The 26,741-nt window shown below is 36.6% G+C and overlaps 1 protein-coding gene across 6 annotated transcripts in view; it reads right to left on the bottom strand.

Moving 5' to 3' along the window:
* Nucleotides 1-26,741, bottom strand: part of CTTNBP2 (cortactin binding protein 2) — a 107,482-nt gene that overhangs the window by 58,472 nt on the left and 22,269 nt on the right. For 5 of the 6 annotated variants that reach the window (XR_003990560.1, XM_030479509.1, XM_030479508.1 and 2 more), the window contains exon 2: nucleotides 17,984-18,091. Coding sequence is in view for 5 of the 6 variants with exons in the window: in XM_030479509.1 (XP_030335369.1) it covers nucleotides 17,984-18,091 (108 nt within the window). In the remaining variant the exon portion in view is untranslated. Of the gene's footprint in view, nucleotides 1-17,983; nucleotides 18,092-19,439; nucleotides 19,832-26,741 lie in introns of those variants that run through there. The other variant, XM_030479510.1, reaches the window with a different exon arrangement.

Raw genomic sequence — 26,741 nt, 5'->3', positions numbered from 1 at the left:
AAAAGGTGCTATATGAATTTATAACCCATCAGCGTTATTTTTATGTACACACCCATCTCCACAGTGACTAGCCTTTTAATTGAAGAGCTGAGATTGAATTATTTAAAGGTATAAAAAGACATTCATGAGAAATTATACTTTTTGCAGCCTATGCCAGTGGTACACAAAATTATGACTTCAGACTTTAGCTAAATCCTCCAACAGGTAACTGCTAATGAAAACTGACAGTAAGCACACACAAATCAAGATAAAATATCTAAAAACAAAGGAAAACCCCCTTTAAATAGTTAATTCACAAAATTCACTATAGCGACAGAGTAAAAGCTTAAACTTGCATACAACAGCTTTTGAATTCAGTCCAATAAGAACAACACATTTATATTATTTAAATCCTTAAACAGGATCTGCAATGTTAAACAAGGAGACTAAAATAAGAGTGCAACCACTACTTAAAAAGAACAAAACCCCAAAGTTTCTTTATGGACAGGCTGGTCTACAGCATTATGTTAGATCAAGGATGGACTACTAGTTTATACTAAAAAAAAATAAAAATAAAAATACAATAGAACTGAAAAATATCTTCAGAGAGGAGTGAAAGGTGATCAAAAGGTACAACATGGCTTCTCTTCAAGGAAGAGCTAAGTAGAAAAAGGACTTTTCAGTGTGATACAGAGACAGTGAGGGAGAAATGCAGTAGAGGTCTGCACACTGACAGGACAAATGGCAATCATCCCATGATCTAATGAGGAGAATTCAAGTTGAACACAAATGTTTCTCCCTGAGAGCAGATAAGCACTGGAACGTGTTGCCCAGGGAAAAACATACAACCTCTGTCACTGGGAGATCTCCAAAACTAGACTGGATAAAGCCATCAGCAACCCGATCCATGTCTGACGTTAGTCCTGCTGTAAGTAGAAAATTGGACTGAATGATCTCTCAAGGTACCTTCCAACCTAAATTACTGTATGATTAGTGATTTCTCAAAGACTGTTATTGTTTTAACTTGTAGATGCTCTCAGACGAAGGAAAAACAACCAAATACTTAATGGTGGAACAAGTCCTATGTCCTGGTTTGGATCATGAAAACCATTTTTATGACTTAGAAAACAGTAATACTTTGAAAAATAAAAATCAGTACTGAATGCTAGGGACCATGCATCTGTGTGACACGAGGGGAAGGTTTACACGCAAATTTTCTCTCCTGGATCTGCAGCCAAAAGAATCTGGAGGGTCAGGCTGTAAGATAAACTGCTTCTTCTGTTACTCTTTCAATGAGCCTGTCTCCTACCACATACAGCAAGACACTTCATTCACCCCTACACCAACTTTTTTCACACTGTTCAAGCCACCTCTATGCACCTATCTACCAGCTCTGTCCTGGACACTTCCATCTCTCAAGCTGACCCTTTGCAGTCACTGACCCCATTTATCTTCTGGTGGATGAAGACTGGCAGCAGGGTGTGCAGGAGTGGAGGTATCTGGATGATGGGCTGTGTGAAAAGCAAATCCAGTATAAGAACTGTCCTTGAAGTCACTTGCTTTTTATGTTCTCCTTCAGAGGAAGAAAAAAAATAAATATCTATTTTTGTGAGCAAACTGAGAATTATGAAGTCTGATTAGAATCCCCCCCACTCTCAGTTACTGAAACAAGAATAAGGGCAGAGAGGCCTTCAAATAGTATCCATCGTACTGTGGACTTAAAGCTAAAAGCTTAAAGAAACCAAGGAAAAACATATACCACAAAAAATAAGCCCAATGATGAAAAATGAAAAAATAATCACATAATATATGTCATATTGATAGTTTTGTTTTGGTAATAATCTATGTTGATACTAGTTGCACACATTTGCTGAAATGAGTTTTCATAATCAGCTTACATAATCAGTGACAGAATATATAAGCAACGGTATTCTTCCCCCAATGTATCTCAGAGTTTACTCTTCGTTTACCTGCCAAGTTAAGAGCTCACCAAGTCTGAGTCTTCCATGCAGCAACTGATGATAAACATCAAAATAGGACTGCATGTCCTACACTGCTGTGGAACAATGGAACTGAATTAAAGCTGCCCCAGAACTCTTAAACAGAATTTCCTTCCTTTCAAGAGCATTTGTTCCTCTGATTAATTTCCTTTTCCACATATACTAAAATTGTTTCAACAGATGTTGATAGGCTCATATTATTGACATATGTATTAGGGAGTGGTAAAAAGTTTTCTAAATCTAACTGGCACAGGAAAGGAGGCAGTAAAAGCTTATTTTATGTGTTATGTTAAACACAAGGGAGAGCTCTTCATTCTAAATAAAACTGAACGGGTAATGAATTTTTTAAAAGAGGAAAGTGGCTGAAAGAGAACATGTTTATAAATCTTACTCAGTGGCATTGTACAGTGTCTTGAAATGATTTCCTGGAGATATTTATTTAAGCAAAAGAGAATTATCAGTAAGTATGTACTCATAATAAAAGCATTATTTTCAGAGACACCTGCATATGATGTCTTACTATGATTAATTAAGAATGACTCTTTAAAGAATGCTAGCAATTTGACTACACAGTAGGGTTTGGGAGCTTTGTTTGTTGGTTGGTTTTTTTTTTTTTCCATACAGGTGTAAATGAATGTTTTCAAAGTATCATATGAGATGTCACTTCCATGTAAAGTTTCACAAAACAAACTAAAAATTGAAATGTAAACATCAATGACTGCTGAAGGAATGGTATCCTGCAGCATGATTTCTGTCAATGAACACATAATGCTCAATTTCTCCATACAATCTTAACTACAGCCTAAATCCCCTTCTTCAGCACTGTGACAGTGAATACCTATGCAAAGTCTACTAGTGCATTAGATTTTTATGTACAGGCTGATTTTGCTCTGACAGACCTATACAATTGTTTCATACTATAAAATATGCTCTTTACAGAGACTGATCAAGTTCATGAAAGAATTCAATTCTTTTGGTAAAGTACTAATACAGAAAATATACCCGTTTAGTAATTTTTAATGTTAAGGCACCTGTATTCATAAAAAGCACTCGAAACTGACTTGGAGCATTGTCTGATAAGTCACAGCCCTGCAAATATGTCAATGAAATTTGTTACAGTGAATAGACTGCATGAAAGTGGAGATATAATCAGTTTTTCTAGAAAAGTTATCCCAAGCATGAACCATTAAAGTAAGAGTAACAACAAAAAGTTGCATTATTCTCTCATTCATAACAGCCCAGAGAACATCTCCAAAAATTTGTAATTTGCAACGTAACTGTAACCTCGCCTCTCAGAATCACATAGCTTTAAATCCCAGCTTTTAAAAAACATTTTTCAAGGTAAAAATAAAGCTCTGAATATAAAGAGACTGTTGTTTTACAAAGTTGTTATCAGTAATCTCCCTTTAAGAAGATATATTAAAAAAAATTAATTTTAAGGCATAAAAGGTCAACAATGAAAACAACAACAAATCAGATTTTATCTATTTTATGCTAAGTGTTCAAACATTAAAGTGGTTTGCAAAAAGCTATACAACTTCCTTTTCTCTGCACTAAAAAGGAGACTTCAAAGTACGACACGCCTAACAATTCAAATCTATGTATAGGAGGACAAACATTTAATTAACTCTTTAAAAATCCTGATTTACAAGATAACAGAAAGCACTGAAGAAGAATTATACAACCCAGGTAACGATCAAGCCTGAATTTCCTTAGGGGTCTGTCTCCATAAAAAGAGTATCACCCAATAGCACCAGTTCACTATTACCCTAATAGTGCTAAGTAGTGCAACCTCCTCCATCTCCCTGTTACCTGACAAAAACCTCCATGAAAGGAAGAGGTACAGACAGGACAGACATACATGCTTCCAATTCTTCATTACTAATTTCCTCTCTTAGATTAATGAAAAGCCACTATTTCAAGGTTGTGTATTTAAAAATGAAAAGGCCATATTACAAAGCTAAGATCAGTTACCAACAGAAAAGTACCAACAGGGAAACCCAGTAGTCAGTATAAAAGATTCTTCATTTCTCACAGATGTGAAAAGTGAAACTCAGGCCTTGCACTAAGTTTCTAAATGAGCAAGGAGAAAAAGCTCAAGTGGTGAACGTACATGTGTTTTTAATGGAGAAGAGCTATCCAGATCTTCTATATAAACACATTGGACCTATTTTACCACAGCTTTGTTGTCTGATGCTTAAACATTTGAAAATTATAGGCCAGTGTCTTGTAAGGAAATAACACTGTTCAATGCTCTGATTATCAAACCACCCAGACATTTACTTCTGAAAATAATACAGATTTTCATACTAATAATGAGTCTCAAAAAATAGAAGAGACTTTAGCTTTCTGGTTTCTTTAAATAACTATTTGGCATCTAAAATTTTTGCATGTTCAAATTTATAGTTCAAATTTATGCAAATCAATTCATAATTCTTTGCATGGAAATGCGTCAGTCATTCTTCTGAAGAGCTGAAGGAAATCTGACTTCATCTCTAACAAAAAAAGAGCACTTTAACCTCCATGCTTAGCAGTTAAAAAGTTCTGCAGGTCAGTAACAGACAAACCATACCAAAGGCATTCAGATTTTATATTTTCAAGCTATCAAAAGCTCAGTTAAAATATCATCCCATATTAGTGACTGGCAATCACATGACTACCAAACTTGAATTATTTAAATGAAAACATATGCAAATTATGAGTTTACAATGCACTCATCCGGCAGAGTCAACATGGTTTCACAAAGTGAAAGTCCTGTTTAACTGATTTGATACTCTTCTACGAGAAGGTGGATGAAGAGAAGGTGGTGGATGTAGTTTTTCGGGATTTTAGTAAGGCTTTTGCTACTGTCCCTCACAGCATGCTTCTGGACAAGGTCTCCAGCTGTGGGATGAGTGGGTTCACAGTGCACTGGGTGAAGGACTGGCTGAAGGGCAGAGCTCAAAGGGGTGTAGTAAATGGGGCTACATCTGGCTGGCAACCAGTCACCAGTGGGGTTTCTCAGAGTTCAATTCTAGAGCCAGTTACGTTGAATATATTCGTCAACGATGCAGGAGTTGAATGCACCAGCGGCAAGTTTGCTCATGATACCAAACTGGGAAGTGCTGTTGACTCTCTTGAGGGACAAGAGGCCTTGCAGAAGGATTTAGATGGATTGGACCATTGGACAATGATTAATGGGATGAAATTTAACAAGTTGAAATGCCAGATTCTGCACCTGGCATGGAGTAATGCTGGGCACAACATTACTCCTGGGGAGCAGGGAGTGGCTGGGAAGCAGCCCTGGAAAAAGGGATCTGGGGGTGCTGGTTGGCAGCAGGCTCAACAGTAGTCAGCAGCAGCGTGCCCTGGCAGCGAAGAGGGCAAACCACATCTTGGGGTGCATCAAACACAGCATGACCAGCAGGTCAAAAGAGGTTACTATGCTGCTGTATTCAGCATTGGTGCAGCGTCACCTTGAGCACTGTGTGCAGTTCTACGCAGTTCCACAATTTAAGAAGGATGTGAAGGTCCCTCAATGCATCTAGAGGAGGGCAGCAAAGCTGGTGAAAGGACTGGAAGGAACGTCCTGTGAGGAGCGGCTGAGGACTTTGGGCCTGTCTAGTCTAGAGAAAAGGAACCTGAGGGGCAACCCCATTGCTCTCTACAGCTTCCTGAGGAGGGGAAGTGAAGAAGGGGCTAAGCTCTTTTCCCAGGTGTCCAGGGAGTGAAGAAGCTGAATGAACAAATAGATAACTAAATAAATTTGACTTCTAGAATGGAACTTTTTAAAGTAAACGGAATACTCTTCTGCATTGTGTATTTTGGACTTTATGCCCTTTATTAAAACTTTAAAGCAATTTTCCAGCTAGTATTCTCTTCACAGACATCGTTACTTAAAAGTTACCACCTTTAAAATTGTCATATAACAGCTTGTACTTCCACAATATCTAGCTAAAATTTTACTCTGCTATTTCAGAGAGAACTCACTATAATCACTGTTGCTTTATTTTCTCAAATTTTCCATTTATCCATACAAATGGAACACTGGCTTTTATAAGAAAACCAGTGCTAAGTATTTTTAGTACACTGCCAGAGCTCCTAAGACAGATGCTTCTCTCTGGGAGAACTGCAGGTGAAAAGACCTATCCACCAGTCAGAATAGCATCAAAATGGAGTGGGAGGAAGAAAAAAGTGTGGGAACACATACACCCAAGCATAACCAAAATAACTGCCGCCATGTGAATCTTTTAACAAGTGTTGAATTTGCAAAGGACCCCAATCAAATCTCTTATTCATAATTATTTTTATATATTACTATCATAATTTATTTGGAAGAACCAAGAACAAACCTTATACATTTTTTTCCTTCAGCAACACTAACATGAAGAGACACACAATATTATGCTATCAGTAATTGTTATGCTATCAGTTGTACTTTAGTGTTACCATCAACAAAATTAACTGTACCATTAATTAGCATAGAGGAAATATCCTGCATATGTTCCCTTAACTAGAAGTGGAAAATTTCAGTTAACGTAATAATACAGACAGGATGACCCAGTTACATTTCTCATTGTCAGCAACGTGAGTAATGATGGCAACCAGATAAAACGTTGTAAATAAGTTACTCTAACAATGAAGTCACAGCTGCATTATTCATAAACATCACAGAAATGGAGAAACAGTTACATGATGTTGGAAACAGTGTACAGGATGTTGGAATTTATTATTATTACTTTTACAAATAGTGTGTGTATCTTTACTCACTAGTTTATATTGGATTATGCAGAAAGATCAAATGAGGATAGAAGGAATCAAGTGGGAAAGGCAAAGTAATTATCCAAATAACAAACCAGCAGAATACTTTCAGCTAAAGTAATAGTTACATGCCTGGCAACAATTAAGAGATTCAGATCTTATGTGAAAAACAAACAAATTAAAAAATACTATTATCAATTTAACAGTCACTGTTGGAAAGGACAGAGTGAAAAGGATGTTTGCAATGCAAGGTCATACTTTTCATATGAGAAAACTAGTCTCAGTTTCATACTTGTAATCTCCAATTTTAGGACAGCCTGGAGTAAGGGTATTTACCTGAGTAGTGAAGCTTTAGCTTAGTAAAACCACACATATACAGGACTGTTTTAATATGGTTTACCAAAAGGTTTTCTTTGCTCAGTGCTTAATATCTCCCTTTGGCAAACAGCAAATAACTACCACAAGAAGTGATGTAACATGACTGAAAACTTATTTTGTCAGTAGCTTCCAGAAGAGGCCTTTATATGTGTCAGAATACCAGCATCCCTCAGCTTAAAGCAGCTAATCAGTCCAGGGAATGCTGCTGCTACATCCCCAACATATATTGGAAAAGGTGAGACTTGGTTCCATTCAAACTGAACTGCAAGAAATGAAGATGCTTCTGAAAGGAAAATCCAAATACCAAGTTCACTTGATACCTTTGAACATGCAAAGAGAAGTATTTTTTGTTAGTTATCCATGCTTACTATGAGAACTACTTGCTTACATGAGAACTACATGCTTACTATGAGAACTACTACTTCAAAAAAAAACAAAAACCAACAAAACACCAACCAAAAGCACTGAATAGAAGAAGAGTAAATATTTTCCTAGGTATCTGAAATGATCTTTTAAATAACATACTATATATAATGTCAACCCACCAATACTATAAACAGTATTTCCAAATTATTACAACATGGACTTTGGCAGTATCAAGATTAAGGTATAAGACCATCCTTTAATTTCACATTTCCTGAAACAGTGTTAGGCTTTGCTGTCTTAAAACAGGCTTGGTCATTTTGTTCTTGTGCAACAGAAGCTATTTTCTTACCCTGTAACCAGTCATGCAATTCTCAAAAATTGAGGTCCATGCAGATATTTACTGGAATAGAGTTAGTTTCTTAAATTGTTTGGCAATAAAGTGTATCAAAACATGTCAAGTAATTTTATAAAAATAAATTTAGCACACATAAACTAAAAAAAAAAAAAAAAAAACACCCAAAAACCCCCACAGAAAAAACCCCCACAGAAAACAAACCCAACAACAAACACCACCAAACAAAAAAACCCCAAAAAACCAAATCACCCCACAAAACACAAACAAACAAAACACCCCAAACAACCAAAAACGAGCCCCAAAAAACAAACCCAAACCCCAATATATAAACCATGATCAAGATAGGGAAAAAAATAATTAAAATTTGAACATTCTTTCAGGGTGTGTCTAGCACCACTTTTTTAGTTAGGTAAACAAAGAACATGCTGCATTAATTTAAAACTTTAAATAAACCGCAGTTAAAGAAATCATTCCAAACTAAGCTTTAAATCATTTCATCTACCAATCTATCTGAGGTTTATTCATATTTCATAGTTTCCTTGCAATCAATTTTAAATAGGTTGCAATAGTAAATAATACTTTGGACAGCCATTTTCAGAAAATTACAATAAACTAGTATTAAGGAAGTAAAAGCTTTAATCATAACCACAATCATTGCACAGGTAAAGACAAACTGTATTTAAAGGCAGAAAAAACACATACGCAACCGTAATTAAAGTCAATAAATCCAAAGCAGTGACCAGATGAGCGAGGACACAAATTGCAGATCTTTATGTCCCCAAAGTTTTGTAAAAATTAAATTTTTGCAAAGAAATTGCAACATGCAAAAATGACAATGCAAACAGGACATTTTCTGACTATTTCATGGTTTGCTTCTGCCACCGACACCCATCATACTGTCTACAACAATAACCTTCTGTTACATACAGTTTAACATCATCTGCTCCTCCTTCTACCTAATCACCATTTTTCAAAGACACCTGCTACAAAACAGGCTGTCTTACCTGCTGCCAGAAACCTCTAAAGCCGCCTTCTGTGTGCTCTTAGCTCCATTCTTTGGTACAAGAGCGCCATGGGATTCAGATATATAAGAGAAGTTCAGATTTGCATTTTAAATTCACAACTTAGCACAATTACTGCAGGGCAGGGTCTTCATAATTTGTAGGTGGTGTAGTTCCTTTGACAGATTACACTTAATATACATGTAATTTTTCTACCTATGAGTCAATTTGAGAACAACTAAACTATACGGATTCATTCCCTCTTTCCATATAGCTCCCAGGTTTTTTCCCCTCTAACCCCAAAGTTCATTCTAGAAGTACTAAGCCTTACAGTACAGTTCTTGTTGACTGTGCAGTAGTTCTTTATCCATACACAATTGACAATTATGGCATATGTAATGATTATATTTTACTGTGTAAGTTACAGAGTACAGGCAAAACCAAGTATCACCCCATCACAAGATGCAGAAAACAATAAATTAGATTTAAAAGAAAATTAAACTCTAACTGATAAATCAAATTTTCTTTAAAATCTCAAACTGCAGTAGGCAAAGGTCTGCCTTGGCCAAGTGAGGGAAGCTCTTTTGCTAGACAGAAGTCACCAGGAAGCAGTGACAAGTATAGCTTACGACTATCTACAGCTCTCCTTCCAAATATTCTACTTAATATTTACTTTTTTTTTTTTTGATCAAGGAACAGCTAATTCATTACTGAAAATGCAGAGCCAGTCATTAAAGGCTCCTCATTCTGCATAGTTATTCCCATTTCATTCTGTTACCTACCAAAAACCTAATGTTGTTACATAGTATACTGTTATGATAAACTGTAATGCACTCAGCTTTCTTTTTTTAAATATTGTTTGATCTTCACCTACACTTAAAGAATTGCAGAACTGGTACAGAAATATGTACACATGACAGTTAAAATAGTCCATGTTTTCAATGACATTAAAATAAAACTGTATTGTTCAGTGCTTTATCATTGTCAGCCAAAATTGAAAGACAAGTTTACTAATAATAGCCTTCCCACAATGCTCAGCTCAGAACTTGAAATCAAACTAGCTTGAGCAGAAAATGCATTCTGCCCTTTGGGGAGAAAGAGACTCCAGAAGAACATTTTACAATGACCCATCTGGCAATTGCACAAGCAGGGTCCATCTGTCTTAAATTCATGAATGATCATAATGGTAGAAAGCATTGGGGAATTTCAGGAAGTAAACATGGGGATATAAAGGGGTTTTTTGTTTGGTTGGGGTTTGGGGTTTTTTTAATATAGATCAAATCAACTTATATTTCCTACTATATTTTAAAAGGCAATCCTGGAACAGGGCATTTATAGGTATATAGTGACTCTGTCAACATTAACAGGTAGTGCAGCACAGCAAGAACAAGTCTGTAGAGCAACACAATCAGCACTGAGGATATGCCAATGGTCCTGCCATTTGGCAGGAAGTGTTACTTAGGACTAGCTCTGCTGTCATTCAGTTTACACAGTCTGAGAGTGATCTGTGAAGCAAATAAAAGCAAAGGTAGGTGGGGACAACAGGGAGAGTTTCTTCAAAAGTGTGCTCTTGGTTTGAATGCTAATGTAGTTCATTCAAGTAGTTCATTTACACACACACATATTACATAGATACATAAAAAAATGGCCTTTGTCATAATGAATCCTAACATCTTACAAGCTACCAGTATCACCACAACATTCTACAATTCTATTTGCAATATTCTAACACAACATTCATACAAAGAAATATTTTTGTTGTTGTTCTGAAATGCAATACTTTGCAAAACAATGTTCAATTTGATTCTATATACTTCTAGGAAAAATGGAGCAGAATTTTGAAGTAATGTTGGATTATACCATTCTAGCCTTGGAAATGGAGTGTCTTTTCATTTCAGCTAATTATTTAAGAAATTTCTGACACAACCTTATCATTTCAAGAGAAACGATCCTCCTAGAAAGTATTAAAGCTATTTTTAAAGACTTGCTTTAAATTACTGAATTTCTCATGGAATTGAATAACAATACCCTAGTAGTGCTAAAATGATTAACAGAAGAGTTGGAACCTAAAAACTGGCATTCAACATAGAATGCATTATCTATTTTAAAGAAACATTGTGTAATCTGCACAGTAATCACTATACTTTCTAGAACTTGTTAATCCTTATCTTAAATCTTTTTAGACTGGAAGCTTTTTAAGGTAAAGCTAATAGAACGGGTTATTAAACTTAAAAATGGCTATGAGGTATTATTACATGATGCATTAATTTCCATCTTCTGACCTACCTATTTCATTACATTAACATCCACACCTTCATTACAAAATTCAACCATTGCTCTTCAAGCACTCACATGCCTTGCTAGCGGAAGGCAGGAATTATCTTATATGGATTTTCTACTCAGACATAATATAGAAAGTATGATTCATTTCCAGCTCTATTGATCAGTCTGCAGGACTGTCAAAATGCTTAGATTCAGGGAGATAGACTGTACTTACAATTTGGGCAGAACTAACTGCTACAGTAGAGAACTTTTTCTTCTCATATTTCTATAAACTTGGATAATATAACTCCAATTCTCTGAGCAGCTAACTTAACAAAGTCTGATTTTTCCCTAAATCTGTATTTTCTATATAAGACACCACAAATCTCTGCCCTTCCTTCAACCAAGGCCCTATGACTTTTCTTTCCCAGCTGCCTGGTTTTATGACACTACCTATTTCTGAAATGCTTAGCATTTTGTCAGACTTTGCAGAAACTGACTAACAGATCCAACAGACATTGGTATAAACACGTGCATAGAAAATAGGCTTTCCTGCCTCATGAAGTTACGGTAAAAATTAAATACAGTACTGCTTTACAACAGTGAAGAAACGCCTACAACCAAATTCACCTTGCCATTCTCATCCTGTCCTCTTGACCTGGCCATCATGTACACAGAATCTGTTAATCTGGAGCTCGCTTCAGCTCAGAGAAAAGACACTGCTCCACAGCAATGATATTGTAGTCATTTTTAATTAACTGCCATTGTTGGTATTGGCTATTCTTTTAGCCATTTATTTCACTGGTAATTTTTCCCAACAATCCAAGGAAGTTGTTCTAACTATGTGTGCTGCTTCCATCTGTCTCAATTATCCAAGTAAACTTGCCAGCCTGTAGAAAGAGGATAATACATTTCTAATGCAAAGATAATGTGCCCACATAATCAGCGCACAAGTCTGGCCTTCCACAACTGTGGTCTCATAGCTATTCTATGAGGTGGGCAACAGGCACAAACTGAAACACAAGAAGTTCCATCTGAATATGAGGAAGAACTTTTCTGTGAGGGTGACAGAGCACTGGAACAGCCTGCCCAGAGAGGCTGTGGAGCCTCCTTCTCTGGCGGGATTCAAAAGCTGTCTGAACGCAATCCTGTGCAACCTGCTCTAGGTGAACCTGCTTTAGCAGGGGGCTGGACTAGATGATCTCCAGAGGTCCCTTCCAACCCTAACCATTCTGTGATTCTGTGACAAAAATTTGCATTTTTTTGTCCACATTAATTAATGCATACCATAGAAGCAAGTATAATATAAATTTTCATTTTCATTTTACTATTCACCACCCAATGGAATTTTCATAGGCAAACAAAATTAACAAAAAAGAAACAAAAATCCCAACTAAGTTGGGCTGTAAAATTTTAAATGAAAAATAACTTCCTAATGATTTAGCTTTATGAGAGAATCACTTCTAAAAGCAGCATTTAGTATTTGTAATTCCATGCTTGGCAGCTAACACCAGCACTTCAATCCATCACATGAGGGTCAATGCACTTTGAAAAATCCTCTAGAAAGCAAACAGATACAGCCACCACTTTAGGGCTGGAGAAAAAAAAAAAACCAAACCAAACCAAACAAACCCCAAAAAACCCAAAAAATCCCAAGAAAACCCCCCCCCCCAAAAAAAAAACCAAACAAACAAAAAAAACCAAACCAACAAATGAGTGCAGTATTTGAGCTCACAGTTGTGGAAGGCCAGACCTGTGCTTTGATTATGTGGCCACGTTACCTCCACATTAGGAATATACTGTCCCCTTATTACAGGCAGACAAGTTTACTTGGATAACTGAGACAGAAGGAGGCAGCAGCCACAGTTAAGTCTCCCTCCTTTTTTAACTATACCCATTCCCAATAGCGATTAAACAACGTTATTTCTCATTAATAAAATTACTCCAATGATTTAAATGTTAATCTGAATTTAATTTTAATTGCAGTGCAACTTGCATGATGGAGCTACTAAAATAAAGAAATTAGAGTTAGAAAGAACCATCTTAAGTCATTTGTTGTAGTAGTTATACAAAATCAGAGTGCTAATGAGAAGGATTTACACAAAGATCACCTCTTTGAGGTGAATCCTGCTGCTTCTCTCCACAGCATATTAACTGTTAACTTGGAGAATAAATCTGGAAATTTGACCCTAAGCATGATGAAGGTCTGCTCTTCCAAGGCTGTTGGTCCTCACAGGGCTAAATTTGTCCAGCACCTTAAACTGCTCTGGTTGGTAACATTTTCAAATCTGAATTTCTCCAACTTCCAAATTCCAGACTGCCACTCTTCCCTGAAAAAAAACCCCAACCCATAAATAGTGTTCAGATATATTAACTCAGCAAAATATTGTGAGTTCTGTATTGTACAAATCAGACTATACTATAATAAATCTATACACGCTGAGTGCAAAAAACTCCTGAGCTTTTCTGTTTACGTGAAAGCACTACACTACTTTTATAGCAATAGTAGGAGATGTTGACCCAGTCAGATAAAGTTTCAATTGCTGAAGCAGGAAGCAGCAATCCTTTTTTAGAAGCAGGAATGCTATGTGTCCTTTTGTATCTGCAGTTGTGGATATTATAAAGGAACAACTATGTATTGTGAAAATACAAAAGTATACAGATGTAATCTCATATTTCCTAGGAATGCAGTTTGGATTTCAAGTTTGGATTTTGTTTCAAAAGCAGACTTGAAGGTATCAAAACTTTATATAGAATACAAAGGAAACTCTACCATGGATTATGCACAAGATGCAATAAAAAGTTAACTGTTATTTGTGACACCTTTGGTTTGGTTCTCTCTAATATATCACGTGGCACAAATTCAAGTGCCTTAATAAAAATCTACCGTATGAATACTATTCACTTTACTAACAACACTTATCTTCCCTAACCCCCACCCCTGGGATGACTTATTAATTTAATAAGATTTATTTCCATAATCCCAAACTACTGGCCTTTCTCACTTTTAAATTTTATTTTTTTATTTACAGAGAATAGACAAAATGGACACTCTGCACTGGAACAATACCCAGTGCAGATACTTAAAATTGCCTAGCTCAATCTTTTCAAAGCAGAGTAACAAACTCTGAAGCCTTTCTTCTTTATTCTCATTGGACTTTGCTTTTTTGAACTAAGCTTTAAATAAGCAGAAGTTATGCAACATCTTAAAAGTGCTACATGAGGAGTTAGTAGCCATCTAGAAATTAACCTGAGAGAAGAAATTAACCTGAAAGTCATAAATACAATTTCATTTTACGAAACAATGATTACATCGTAAATGAACAGCCAGAAGACAAGCATCTGAAGACAATACAATTCTGAAATCCAAAGGCATTGTCTCCCTGTCAGAAAAGCAATGTTACAGCAGTACTAACTGATACAGGGTATTATTTTGCAGTTTAATTTCTTTCACTGACACATCAAACTGCATAAAACTTTACTGCTATTTTTTACACACACAAAAAAAAAAAAAGGGGGAAAAAAAAAAAAGGGAGGACAAAAAACAACCCAGAAGTCACAAAAACGTAACACATTCAGAAAGTTGTTATTTTAGATTTATATGAGCTATTAAATAGTAGAGTTTGCTTCATATAGATACAAAAACAAAGACATCATAAGTGTTTTCTGCTTAATCCATCAGAACCTGCACAGGTAAATTGCACTTTTACAATATATGAGGAAACATTAAACTGTAATCCTCAAAAAAACAAATTTCTAAATTATGTGAAAAGAGTTAATTTAAAATATGATTTTAAAAGTGATTTAAGTGAGAACTCCATAATACATATATATACTCTATAAACATAGTACAGGAGGAAAAAACAAAAAAAGTTCCAACTCCATGTATTATGAAAAATACTGCTCCTGCTCCCTAGCTCTTACCCCTTAACTCTGTCAGAAATCTTATCCATTCCACCGGGGCATACTGTGAATAAGGTATGGATTGTGATCATATGACATGTATATCAAGATTAAAAATAACATGTGGCACTGTGAGAACCAAGCTCCTGTAAGAGCCAGCCTGAAAAGAAATTCTGCCTATGGATGTTGAAGATAGGTGTGGGTTTTTTACATAGCTGGCTTTACAGACAGAGAAAAAACGATCAGATCTGTTTCAGATCTTCAGTAAAGCACATAATGTGGCTTCACACGAAATTAAGTAAAGTAGGAAATGAGAGATCAGCATAACAGTTCATACAGTGGGAAAAGGACAGACATGCATCAAACAGGTCTTTGTTTTAACAAGAAACTTCATGCTAGGTACAGATTAAGAGTAGTACCATGTGAGTCAGTCTTTAATTATATTTAGTATTATCAGTTCTTTTGTGATCAGTCAAGACTGATTCACTTTAATGCCAGAACTTTCCAAGAGAGGTATTTCCAATAGATACATAAGGACTATTCATTGCATAAATGTTACTAATGCTCAGTGAAACCCTGCAAAATGAGTACAGATAAGAAGGGCACACACATTTAGGAATGATGTAGTTAAACTTAAGTGATTATAGAGAAAAATCTGAGAGGACAACCTCAAGAATGAACAGTTATTTTCTAAAAGATTAAGAGATCCAATTCTTACAAAAAGACCAACATATAGAGCTGCTTAATAAACATATATACCACAGCGACTGAAAACTGACAGCAAGATCGCTTACGGGGAAAACACATATATTATCCAGTACAGAGCTGGAAATTATCATACTTTGACCTATCAGAGAAATCAGCTTTCAAACAGTCCTGCAGTACTAGTAGGATTTAAAAAAAAAAACACAAACAAAACCAAAAAACCAAACACAAATACACACACCCCAAAAACCCCCCAAAAACCAAAAAAAAAAAAAAACCCCCCCCAAAAAAAAACCCCACCATAAACAAACAAACAAAACCCACCAAAATCCCCAAACACACCAACAGACAGTCACGAACTTTCCTAGTTTTGAAACAGAGCTTGATCAGCTTTTGAAATAACAACATAAGAAGTACTTTCCCTTATATGAAAACTATTTTCTTCTTGCTTTAAGGATACACAAAGTATCTATGCCAATTTGTTGAAACAAATGAAAGTACCAAATCTGACACAATTCCAAAGGAATTCTCTCATTCACTTCTATAAAAGACCTATATTTGGCTACTAGTAGCTTAATTTGTGAGCTGCTTGGAGACTCCAGCTGCTGACTTTCAGCTTCCCACATAAGAAGCCAGAAGATCCAAAAGTATTATATTCCAACATATCAGAGTATAGTTCTTCAGCAGGTGTAACTTCCAAGTTTTCCAGTGCTAGTATAGCTAACCAGGCAAGTTGCCTGGAACACTTAAATTCCACATGGATTTTGTTTAAAGGATTTTACTACAAAATACATTGAGATGTAGGAGAATAAAACAAAAACCAAAACAAAACTAATTTTCAACATTTACATACATTATGTGAAATTGAGCTACTTTTTATATTGTTCTACATTAGTCAGTAAAAAAACACTGTGTACATACTACCCATTTCAACAGCTGCAAGGGAATCTGATGTAGGCTTTTCCTCTCCTGGGGCTGCACTATCCTGAATGTTCAACATTTACTATCGTTAAATGTGCACTGCATTTTTTTTTTTTTGCATTCAATTTCAATACATCCATTATTTGGTACACAGTGTAGTAGCTTGTTCATGAATATGTATTAGAGAAAATTGTCTGAGTATTCTATTTGCATTCCTCCAAAGTTAGAAGAGTCAAAAAAAGAGATTCTGGATATGGCGTGCATGTTGTTTCCCCTTTTACAAAACCTTAACTGGCTGTCAGGGAAAAAAAAAGTCCTAGTCCAGGCAAATGAGATGTGAAATTGTAAAACAGCTAGATGAAAAGGCAGTACATTTCAACATGTGTGTACCTGAAGGCCAAACACCAAGTAACTTCAAAGTGCAGTAATCCCCCAGAAACATACCACTTCCAGCAGCTTATTGTCATTACAAAACAAAAATTGCATTTTATAAGAGAGGTTTATACCTATAAAGTCTTTAGTTATTAATGCAGGTACATCAATGACAGCTCCATCTACATCAAGTGATCTGAAGCCGCCACAAAACAAATTAAAATTGAATAAAAATGCATTTACAATTGTGACTGTAATTCCAAGTGGAAAATGTTCCACGCTACTTGATAATCATTACATATACTACTAAATACTAGTATTAAATGTATTTCATTACACTGATTTAAGCGACCTTAACGGGCACAGTTTCCCCTCTATCTAACTATGAAGCTATAAATATTTTCGAAACACATAAGGCTGTTTTCCACCCTAAACCTGCAGTCTGCTTGGCAGCTCTGTTAGATTTTATTCAGTTCCAGATCAATTTTAAAGTCATTACAGTCATAAAAAGTATAATCTTTTGACTAAAATACAGTTTGTAAATTTCCAGTCAACTTTTTAATTTCCCTTTCAGACTGCAACCTTCTGAAGAAGAAAACCAACCTTCACAAGTGCCTAGCATAGCAAAAATCTAATCAAGTACTGTGAGTACTGTTAAGAGTATATATCCTGTATTTCACCTTTTATTCAAAAATAAAAAAAAAAGGGGGGGGGGGGGGCCCAAACAAAAAAAACACTACAAAAACTTCTCCCTAAGTGGCTATGACCATCCAACTCTGTCCTTCCTTCCGTCTCATAGAATATTAATGCATTGAAAGACTAGATGCACAAATATATAGACTATTAGAACAAATAACAACTGGACTGAATTTTCCCTTAAAGTTCTTCCCTCCTTTCAGAAATGACAGAGTCTACAATATTAAATAATATATAGAGGAAGTAACTTCGCAGGTTTTGCACTTAAATAAATAGATAAAAAGAACAACCACCCAGTAACTTACCCGCAAGGCTTCAATTACAAGGTCTCGTGCTTCTAGTTCTCCTTCCATTATACTCAAAAGCATTCGCAATTCTGGCTTGCTCAAGTTATCCACATCAAACTCCTTTTTCTGTAAGAAACAAAACACTGGTGAACACACTAACTAACTAACTCACTACAACAGTTGCTGTAGATCCGAAACACAGACATAACAGCATCCTAATTATGGGTTCCTCGAACATCTATAACTTTCAAAAGTTGAGGTGGCTTTATTTGTAGTATATAAAGTCAAAATTAATGGCAAATAGTCTACTATTTTAATTTGAAGTCAATAAATTAACCCTCCCTTCCCCCCCCGTATGACACTGTTTTAAATCCCATGCTGTTGCAAAGAACTCCTGCAAAGTCTTGTGAATGATAAGGGTGAAATGGTAAAGAAATTTTGTCATTAACAGTTCCCATATGCAGCCTCATAAAGGCCAAAACAATTCAGCAGACCTGAAATAGCACATCAGGGATGAAGGCAAGAGAGCGTTAAAGAACCTAAACCACAGCACACCTAATCCAGCATAACGTGTGCCTCACTGGCAAAAACATCAACTCATCACACCATACTGGGCTGAATGTGATTTTTTTTGAAGCACAACTTGTGAAAAGACTGAAATCTTATATGTATGCTTCATTTGCAGTCCCATTTGTTTGGCTGAAGGGTACAGTTCAGGTTTAAGAGGTGCTGACAAACAACAGTTCATAACGACAATATCTTCTCACTCCACAGTTAGAAAGATCAGTGTAAATCTGGCTTTCACCCCAGCAAGACAGTGAATGAGTTCGTGCTGATGAATAAAACCACTGAGCACATGCATGAACACTCTATGCTGGGAATATCAGTATGGCTTCTGTAAAACCAAATCTACCTCATGAGCAGTTACAGTTCTGTAACAATGTCAACAGACACATGGGTAGAGGGGATCCACTGGACACTAATATATCTGGATTTTCAAGAAGTTTTGGACAATGTTCTATATCAAATTTTATTACAGAAACTCCTATCCAATCGTAGTGCATGAAAAGACACTTCATGGATAGGAAGCAAACACTATGGGTAACAACCACTTTTTGATATGAAGACATGTAAGCAGTGGGGCACCTCTGGGACCAGCCTTATTCATCATCTTCATCAATAACCTGGAAAAAGGATAGAGAAGTGGCAAGGACATCTTCTTCATGTGAGAGTTGGCACATAATTCCTCACTTAAAAGGTTAACATCCTCGTTTCGCCACTACATAAAACCCTGGTAAATCCACACCAAAAGTCTACAGTGTAGAACAACCTTGATCAACAGGAGGAGCAATGATTTCTATAAAGCATAAGTATTTTGGGCACGAAGCCATCCACTCTAACCAGTATTTCTAGACCGAACAATAGTTATCCTCTACTTTTGCTGCCTGGATCTAATCCATAAGATACATCTTACCCTCCATACAAATGGGTCAAGAAAAACAACTGGTTTCTCTGAAGGCTTTTTCCCAATGGACACCGCAGCCTCTCACAGCGCTCTTCGCAATTCTATACAGTGCTCACCAATCTATGGACATGTATAAAGTGAAAAGTCACTAAACATATACTGTTCCTCATGTAATCTAGTGTCAACAGACTGGATTTTACCTCATAGGCTGCAGCAGATTTCACTCTCAGTAGTTACAACTACTAAATTTAATTCAATCAGATAGTAGGACCCACCTATTCATCCTCCTTCTATGAACCACTTCACAGTATCTGAATAGCTTAAGGACAGCAATTGATTTATTCACATAAAGAAATTATTATTACAATAAAGAAACACTGTCTCCATTTTTTGGATGGAAACTGATGCAGAGATTTTTTTCTAAACAACACGGAAAGCAGGTAGTATAAAACACAATATTCAGCAACAGTCTTCAAAGTCTCTGTTCAGGTGTTTAACCACATTATTCTCCCTTTCTAAAATATGTTTGCCTCCTCTGACAAAAAAGACACCCAAGGTTTCTGATAGACAGGGACAAAGTTAAGAAAAATACAGTGCAAGAAACACGATCCTACTCTTTTCCAAGTCAGTAAACCCAGGTGTCAAGATGTATAGCACAGGGGAGCTCTTTGTCAAAAGACTGATTGTACATTACAGGTGAAACTTCTCATTTCTGCAGTCTTCCATAAGACATAAATGAAAACACTCTTACATTCTTAATGAAAAAAAGGCATTCTTCAACATATGTGATGCAGTGATGAGCTTTTTTTAACTAAACACCTGATCAAGCAATTAAAGTTAATTTTGCTCAAGTACACACCCTGAACTAGAAAATATGAAAAGACAGCAATAACAAGCAATTAAAAGTACTCTCTGGCAATTTCTAGTTTGATATAAACAAACAAAAATGTTAATACTAAGTCATAAAAACCAGACACACTACTTAGGTTTTATATTCTTTCACTTCAAAAACTGGAAATAAGAACTAGCAAAACCACTGAGTATACAAACAATTCTAGCATATCAGACTAAAACCCCACTTATCCAAGCATCCTGTCTCTAAAAGCAGCCAACAATGGATGCCTTGAAATCAGTACCAGAGCAAGACAAGCACATAATGATGCTGCCCAGAAATGCTCTCCCAGCCTCCAGCAATTTTCAGCTTATACATCTTCGAGCCAGAAACTGTGATTTTGCATGTAGTAGCTCTTGGCTGACATACCTGTTGTGAATTTGTCCCATTGCTTTTGGAATCTCTATGTCACATTCGCATCCACAACATTCTACAGCACAACTACAGATTTTGTGAACCACCACCTTTGCCATCAGCCTGACATCAGCTACACGTTTGATGCCTTTTGATTTATTAAGCACAGAAAATATAATCTATTATTAGCCACATTCTCCATGTACACACTCTATCAGACATGTCTTCATGTACATACAAAGAATTTCCCCAAACTGATGTCCAAAATTAACCAGAAACGACACAAAAACAGAAAAAGTGAAATAAAGAATTTAAAAGCTTTTAGGATGAAAGAGAAGTCCACCATTTTTCAAGTCCTGTTTAGGAATAAATTTATGCCCACTGAGGTTCTCTAATGATAACTTTAACCAACAAATTCCCAGACTGGAATGACCACTTTATTCTAGAACGTTAAGGACACCTTTGGTTTGTTCACTATGGATAAGCAACCTCAAATCCCCTCACACAGGGTTAGAGTGTGCATGGTAGGTGCTGAAGAAGCTACCACACCTTCCCCCCATGCACATCTCTGAATCAGCACTTACGGAGCTTCAATATATCTTACCCTAAGTGGACCAAAATACATAGTTTAAAGATTTAATATATTTTCCAGCACAATTTTTAAAATATTTTTAAGATTTGAGTAGATAAAGCATATGACGAAATAAAACTATCCGTCCCCTTAAACACTCCCTGCAACCTTCTGGGGATCAAGATGTCAGTCATGGCAGGTTTGCCTGAAGTTCTTATTTCAGATGGAGCACTGTTTGCCTAAGTTACAGAGAAAACTGTTATTTAGATCTAGAAAAGTAATCTTCCTAATACCTTCCACTGGAGCAGTCAGTCTTAAGATCTCCAGAAAAATAAAGACTGTATTAGCAGCTCATGGTTTATGTGTCATCTGGGGTTTAGCTAGAATACCTCTGGTAAAGTGCCAAGCTGTAACAATTTAACCAACAATTTTACAACTATGTAACCAAGTCATCCATTATATTGGTTTCATAATAGAGATATATTAATATGTTGCCCCAGGGTAACATTTGGCATACACAACCAAAACACAAGAGAATTTTTTTTTTTTGCTCTACCTCTCTTAGATTTTAAAGTGTCTGGTTTATTTAATTTATAAGAATAAAGAATGTGAAAAAGACTACAACTTCAGTCCTCTACGTCTCCAAGCCTCCACGTTGTTTTTCAGATCAGTTTTATGAGGGGGGTGTGTTGCCTGGCAGCAAGTGCATTGACAATAGAACAAACAGCTAATTAGCTAAAACTCATTCAACTACCTGTGGAGGCATCGCAAAACAAGTACAGGCAAAATGATAATCTGCATTGCTAAAGATTAAAAGAAAGTCTACCATGAACCAAAAAGAAGACAAAAACAGCTCTTCTGAACAAGAGAATAATGACTTGGGACAACAGTGCTCGAAGTGGACATTTTGCTACCTCCATCATCTTTGGCAAAGACAGTAAGAAGATGAAATTGGAAGGTCAGCAAGAGGCAGGGGAACAGAAGAGACTCTCCCATGTGCATAGCTATTCAGAGCAGAGACGGTTAAATGTCTTTAGGGTTTAAAAAGAAAACAGTTTAAAAAAGATCTTGTGAGGGAGTGGCAGTGTCAATACTTTGATTTTGCTGACCCAGCCCACTTGCTAGTACTGGTAGTACTGGCAGTACTGGCAACTTACAGAACTAAAAGCGCTGTTCATTGTGCTACCACAGCAGCTGTTACAAACTCTGCTGCCTTCAGCAGAAGTCTAAATAGGTAAGTATAAAAGACACAGCTTCATACTTTCCCTAAGAGAACAGAGGCAAAAAACATCTTAGCTGCAGATTAATCTCAAAGACCATGCAAAACAAGTTCCTTCCTGCTCAGAAAGCAGCTACATAGCCTTTTTACAGTTGGAGCTGGAAACCCAGGACTTGGGAAAGAAACCTGTGGAGCATAATTGAGGGCTGAAGTCAAAAGACAGGAGTGAGAGGAGAAGTATAAAAGTGGTGTACAGGAAACACATAAGGAAAAGCTGAAAAAATTAAAAAAAAAAAAAAAGAAAAAAGCCCTTTCGGAAGGGAAGGGAAAGGTACGTATCTACATTTGTTGCATATTTTATATTGAGTTCCATTAAATACAAGAATCCTCTTGAGGATTCACAAAGCAGACTTCCAAGATGAGATTCTAAAAATAAAGTGTTTGCTACTACTTATAAGGCTATGAGGGCCTCACATCTGTCAGACCCATGGAACATCTACACCAGGGAAACACAACCCTGATTCATATGTTTTACAACACTGAATATGTCCCCCAGGTACAAATCATCTGACTAAGTATAAAAGATCTGTTTTGACTAATTCTATTTAGTTGCTTACATAGAAGTATCTAGTGTGATTTGAAATATCTGAGGGATCAGAGATATCTTTTGGGGACAGGTAGATACGGCAGAGGATTTAGGAGAATCATCCATGCCATCTCGATGGGTAGCAGGAGGCCAGCAGGGATATATGGACCACTAAAGAAAGCCCTCAAGACAGGACGAAGACACCTAACAGTAGCTGTGAGCTATATAAGCTAGGTACCTAATGTCCCTTTATTTCCAACAGATCAGCCCAGTCAAAACAGTTAACTACTCAGCTAATCAGCCACTAGAACTATTATGGCTCCACTGAAAGTAACAGAATATTAAACACTGTGCATACATGCAGACACCTAAGTAAGTGCCTTGAACCCCACCCATACCTCCAAGAGCCAGCTGTCTAAATCACTCAAAAACAGAGAAGCTCAGAAACGTGTTTGTAGAAAGTCATTATTCCTTCTAACCGCTTGCTTCACTCCACCAAGTATAAAAGGAAGTTTCAAGACCTAGCTCAACATAAACATGAGTACGTGGTCAAATAAATCATAACCCTTTTCTAATAAAGAACACTCTGCCAACAGAAAGAATATTAAAAGAAGTGGTTATAACATCCATACAGTATTCATGAATACTTCAGGGGAACCCTCATTTTATTGCTTTGGCTGTGGAAGGTTTGTTCTTTAGCCTGAAACCAGGGTAAGAGCCTGTGAAGCCATGCTTCTCCAGAAATTATCTGATGCAAAAATACATGTCCACTTCCCACCCTACCCAAGACGTACTTAAGAAGATGTGACCTATAGGAATGTTTTGGCAACAGGAACAAATATGAAAGCACAGAAATATCTTTCAAGGAAAAGAAATGCTGTGGAACTTGTGTGTCACCTAAGACGAAGTCTGTTGCTGAAGAGAGTTATCATCTGATGTTAACATCCAGGACTTATATAAAATTTCATACAATCATATCTGAGGGATCATGAGGGGACTGTACATGCATTTAATTATGCCCATCCATTAGCTCAGTAACTTATGTTGGATTGTTCATCACATGAAGTTACCTGCTTTTTCTGCCCTCCTCTTTTCCAAGCACAGCTCCCTTGCTTTCTGGGTTTTTCAAAGGTTTTCTTTAAAAGGTATGGGGGAGGTTTTGCTTAGCTGTTGTGGGGTTTTTTGGCTTGAGGTAACTGCAAAACTTCTAACAGCTTCCACATTAACCATAAATATACCTTAAAACTGTGATATTTATTTTGGAAATAAAAAACCACAGCCCCCAACCCCTCCAAAATTAGTAAGATACTGACCTTTACATACACCCAGATACTGTCATAGCTGTTAAAACATGCTCGCAATCTATTAACAGCCACAAAGGTACTTAGTCATTTTTTTATGTCAGTGCAAGTTAGGTAACTAAGTCCTTTTTATGGATCTAGGCCCACAACCCTTCAATAACCAAGTTTAAACAAATTTAACAGGTAATGTCTATTCAGAAAGTCACTTTCAGATAAGCCACTTCTAAGGCAAACAGTACATTATTAGATCCAGATACAGGTACACACTGTTGAAGCTATCTTGAAGTTTTACACCTTACCCTGTGCTACAATAGAACGAAAATCAATGCCCAAGAAAGCTTTAGGTCACATACCACAGAGGCAGTACCTCTTTCCTAAGCCTACTTGACACCTTCCTGTTTACATACTCAAGGATTACATGGGTATTGTCAATTAACTGATCCCTTTTCTTGCGTGGCAGATCTCAAACTGTTGTCTTCCCAAGCTCTTTTGTTCCCATCGCAATTTCCATCTCTATTCCTATCCTGCCATATCATCTCTGAGGCCAAAGCAATACTTATACAAATAAAGTCAAAGCAGTTAGGAAAAAACCAGGACATACTGCCTCCTATGGATTTGCACCTCCATGTACTTCTACATCCGGCTCATAGCATTGCTTCTCTGCACTTCAGACAGTGTGAACAAGTCCCCATTTGGAAGAGAAAGGAACATTTACAAAGTGGACTATGTTCAGTGGCTTTCTCTTCTCATCCCCCAGGACATTCACAACAAAGGAAGAGAGGCCATGCTGCAGGATGTGAAGTAGAAGGCACAGAAAAGGCAATGCTGTAGTTTGAACTAGAGGGAGGAGAGGCAGAAGCGAGGTTTGAAGTGTATCACTGCAAGATGGACCAAGATCCATCTCTCATCACAGAGGAGCAACGAGACTAAAACGGACAGAACTGTGCTCTGCATCTCACCTACATGTTCAAACATCCCATCAGCATTGCAAATCTGACTAGACAAAAGCAACTTCTCTGAATAATAACTCTACACTGAGAACTTGTATTCAGATGAGGACAGCAGTAGTTAATCCAAGTCCTTTTGCAAGTGACCATTTTCCACGATATAATCCCTAATAAGAGACATAGTCTTTGCTCTTCAAGGGTTATGGTCTCATTTTGCTACTTGCAATATTTTTCAGGTAAGAATCTGCTCAAATCAGTTGGAAAGCCAACTGATCTAAATCAGCCTGTATAATTGATTTGACCAAACCATTATTTAACATTCCACAATATTGACCAGAATGGCAGTTCTGCTACAAGCATGCCTGCAGATCGATAAGATAGTGAATATGCCAAGCTGAGCATAAAATCCTACACAATGTCACTACAAAATGTCATGGAATTTCCCTCCATTTATCTTTTCTTTTTTTTTTTTTTTTTTTTTTTTTTTTTTTTTTTTAACATTGACAGTTTTCTCTGTAGTACAACTTTTTGGCACTGTTATGTGACCCACAGCAACCCAGACTGACCCTTTTGGGTATGCACACATCATTCTTTAATGAAATTTTAACCAAGGAAATAGCAAAGTCCCTACTCACTTCAGAGGAGTCAAGATTTCACTCTACCAGTATCCCCTATATGTACAGCTTCACAGACAGCAGAAGGTACTTTCTTTCAGAGAAAAACAATGCTTATGCTTTTGATAACTGGTCAAGCAAAATCAAACCCAGAAATTTTACTGAATCATTTTAGCAAACTTCATGTTTGCTATTTCAATAGCAAAAATAAGCTTTTCATAGGCTTTGTTAAAACTACACTGAAGCTGTGTGACAAGCTAGCCCCCTATGTGCAGCAGACTGATGTTCAACGTTTCAACAAAAAGACTGTCAAATTGGATTATTTCTTCCTATTATATAATCATTATTGATAGACATTATGCAGATGGAAGTCATTCAAAGACATTTTAAAATACACACATATGTTTTCTCTCAATACTAGCCGAAATTGCATCAACACAATTTCACTGCTTCAGTGCAATCAAGCTGTGCAGGTATGAAAAAGGACCAGAACCACTCCCCTGCCATTTTTCCTTGTCATCCTTACCATGATAAAAATACCAGTATTTTGTGGGAAAGAAGTGGTGGGCTTACCAAATGCTGTGTTCCATCCAAGGAAACTCAGAATGACAAGATTATCAGCTCTGCTCCTAAATGTAACACACTATAGAACAGTCCAGACTTTTTCAGTCAAATTCCCTGGTGAATGTAAAAAAAGGAGGGAGGGAGGAACTTTTCTATTTATGGATAGTGTACTAAGATGCAATAACAGCATTTAGTATCAAGAAACCCTACCGTACCATCCAGTGTTACACATCTGCTTACGCCATGAAATCTACACATTAACA

The sequence above is a fragment of the Strigops habroptila genome, chromosome 3, assembly GCF_004027225.2.
Source record: "Strigops habroptila isolate Jane chromosome 3, bStrHab1.2.pri, whole genome shotgun sequence".
NCBI lineage: Eukaryota > Metazoa > Chordata > Aves > Psittaciformes > Psittacidae > Strigops > Strigops habroptila.
Note: the sequence above shows the minus strand (reverse complement) of the source record. Positions and strands in the feature narration are given on the sequence as shown.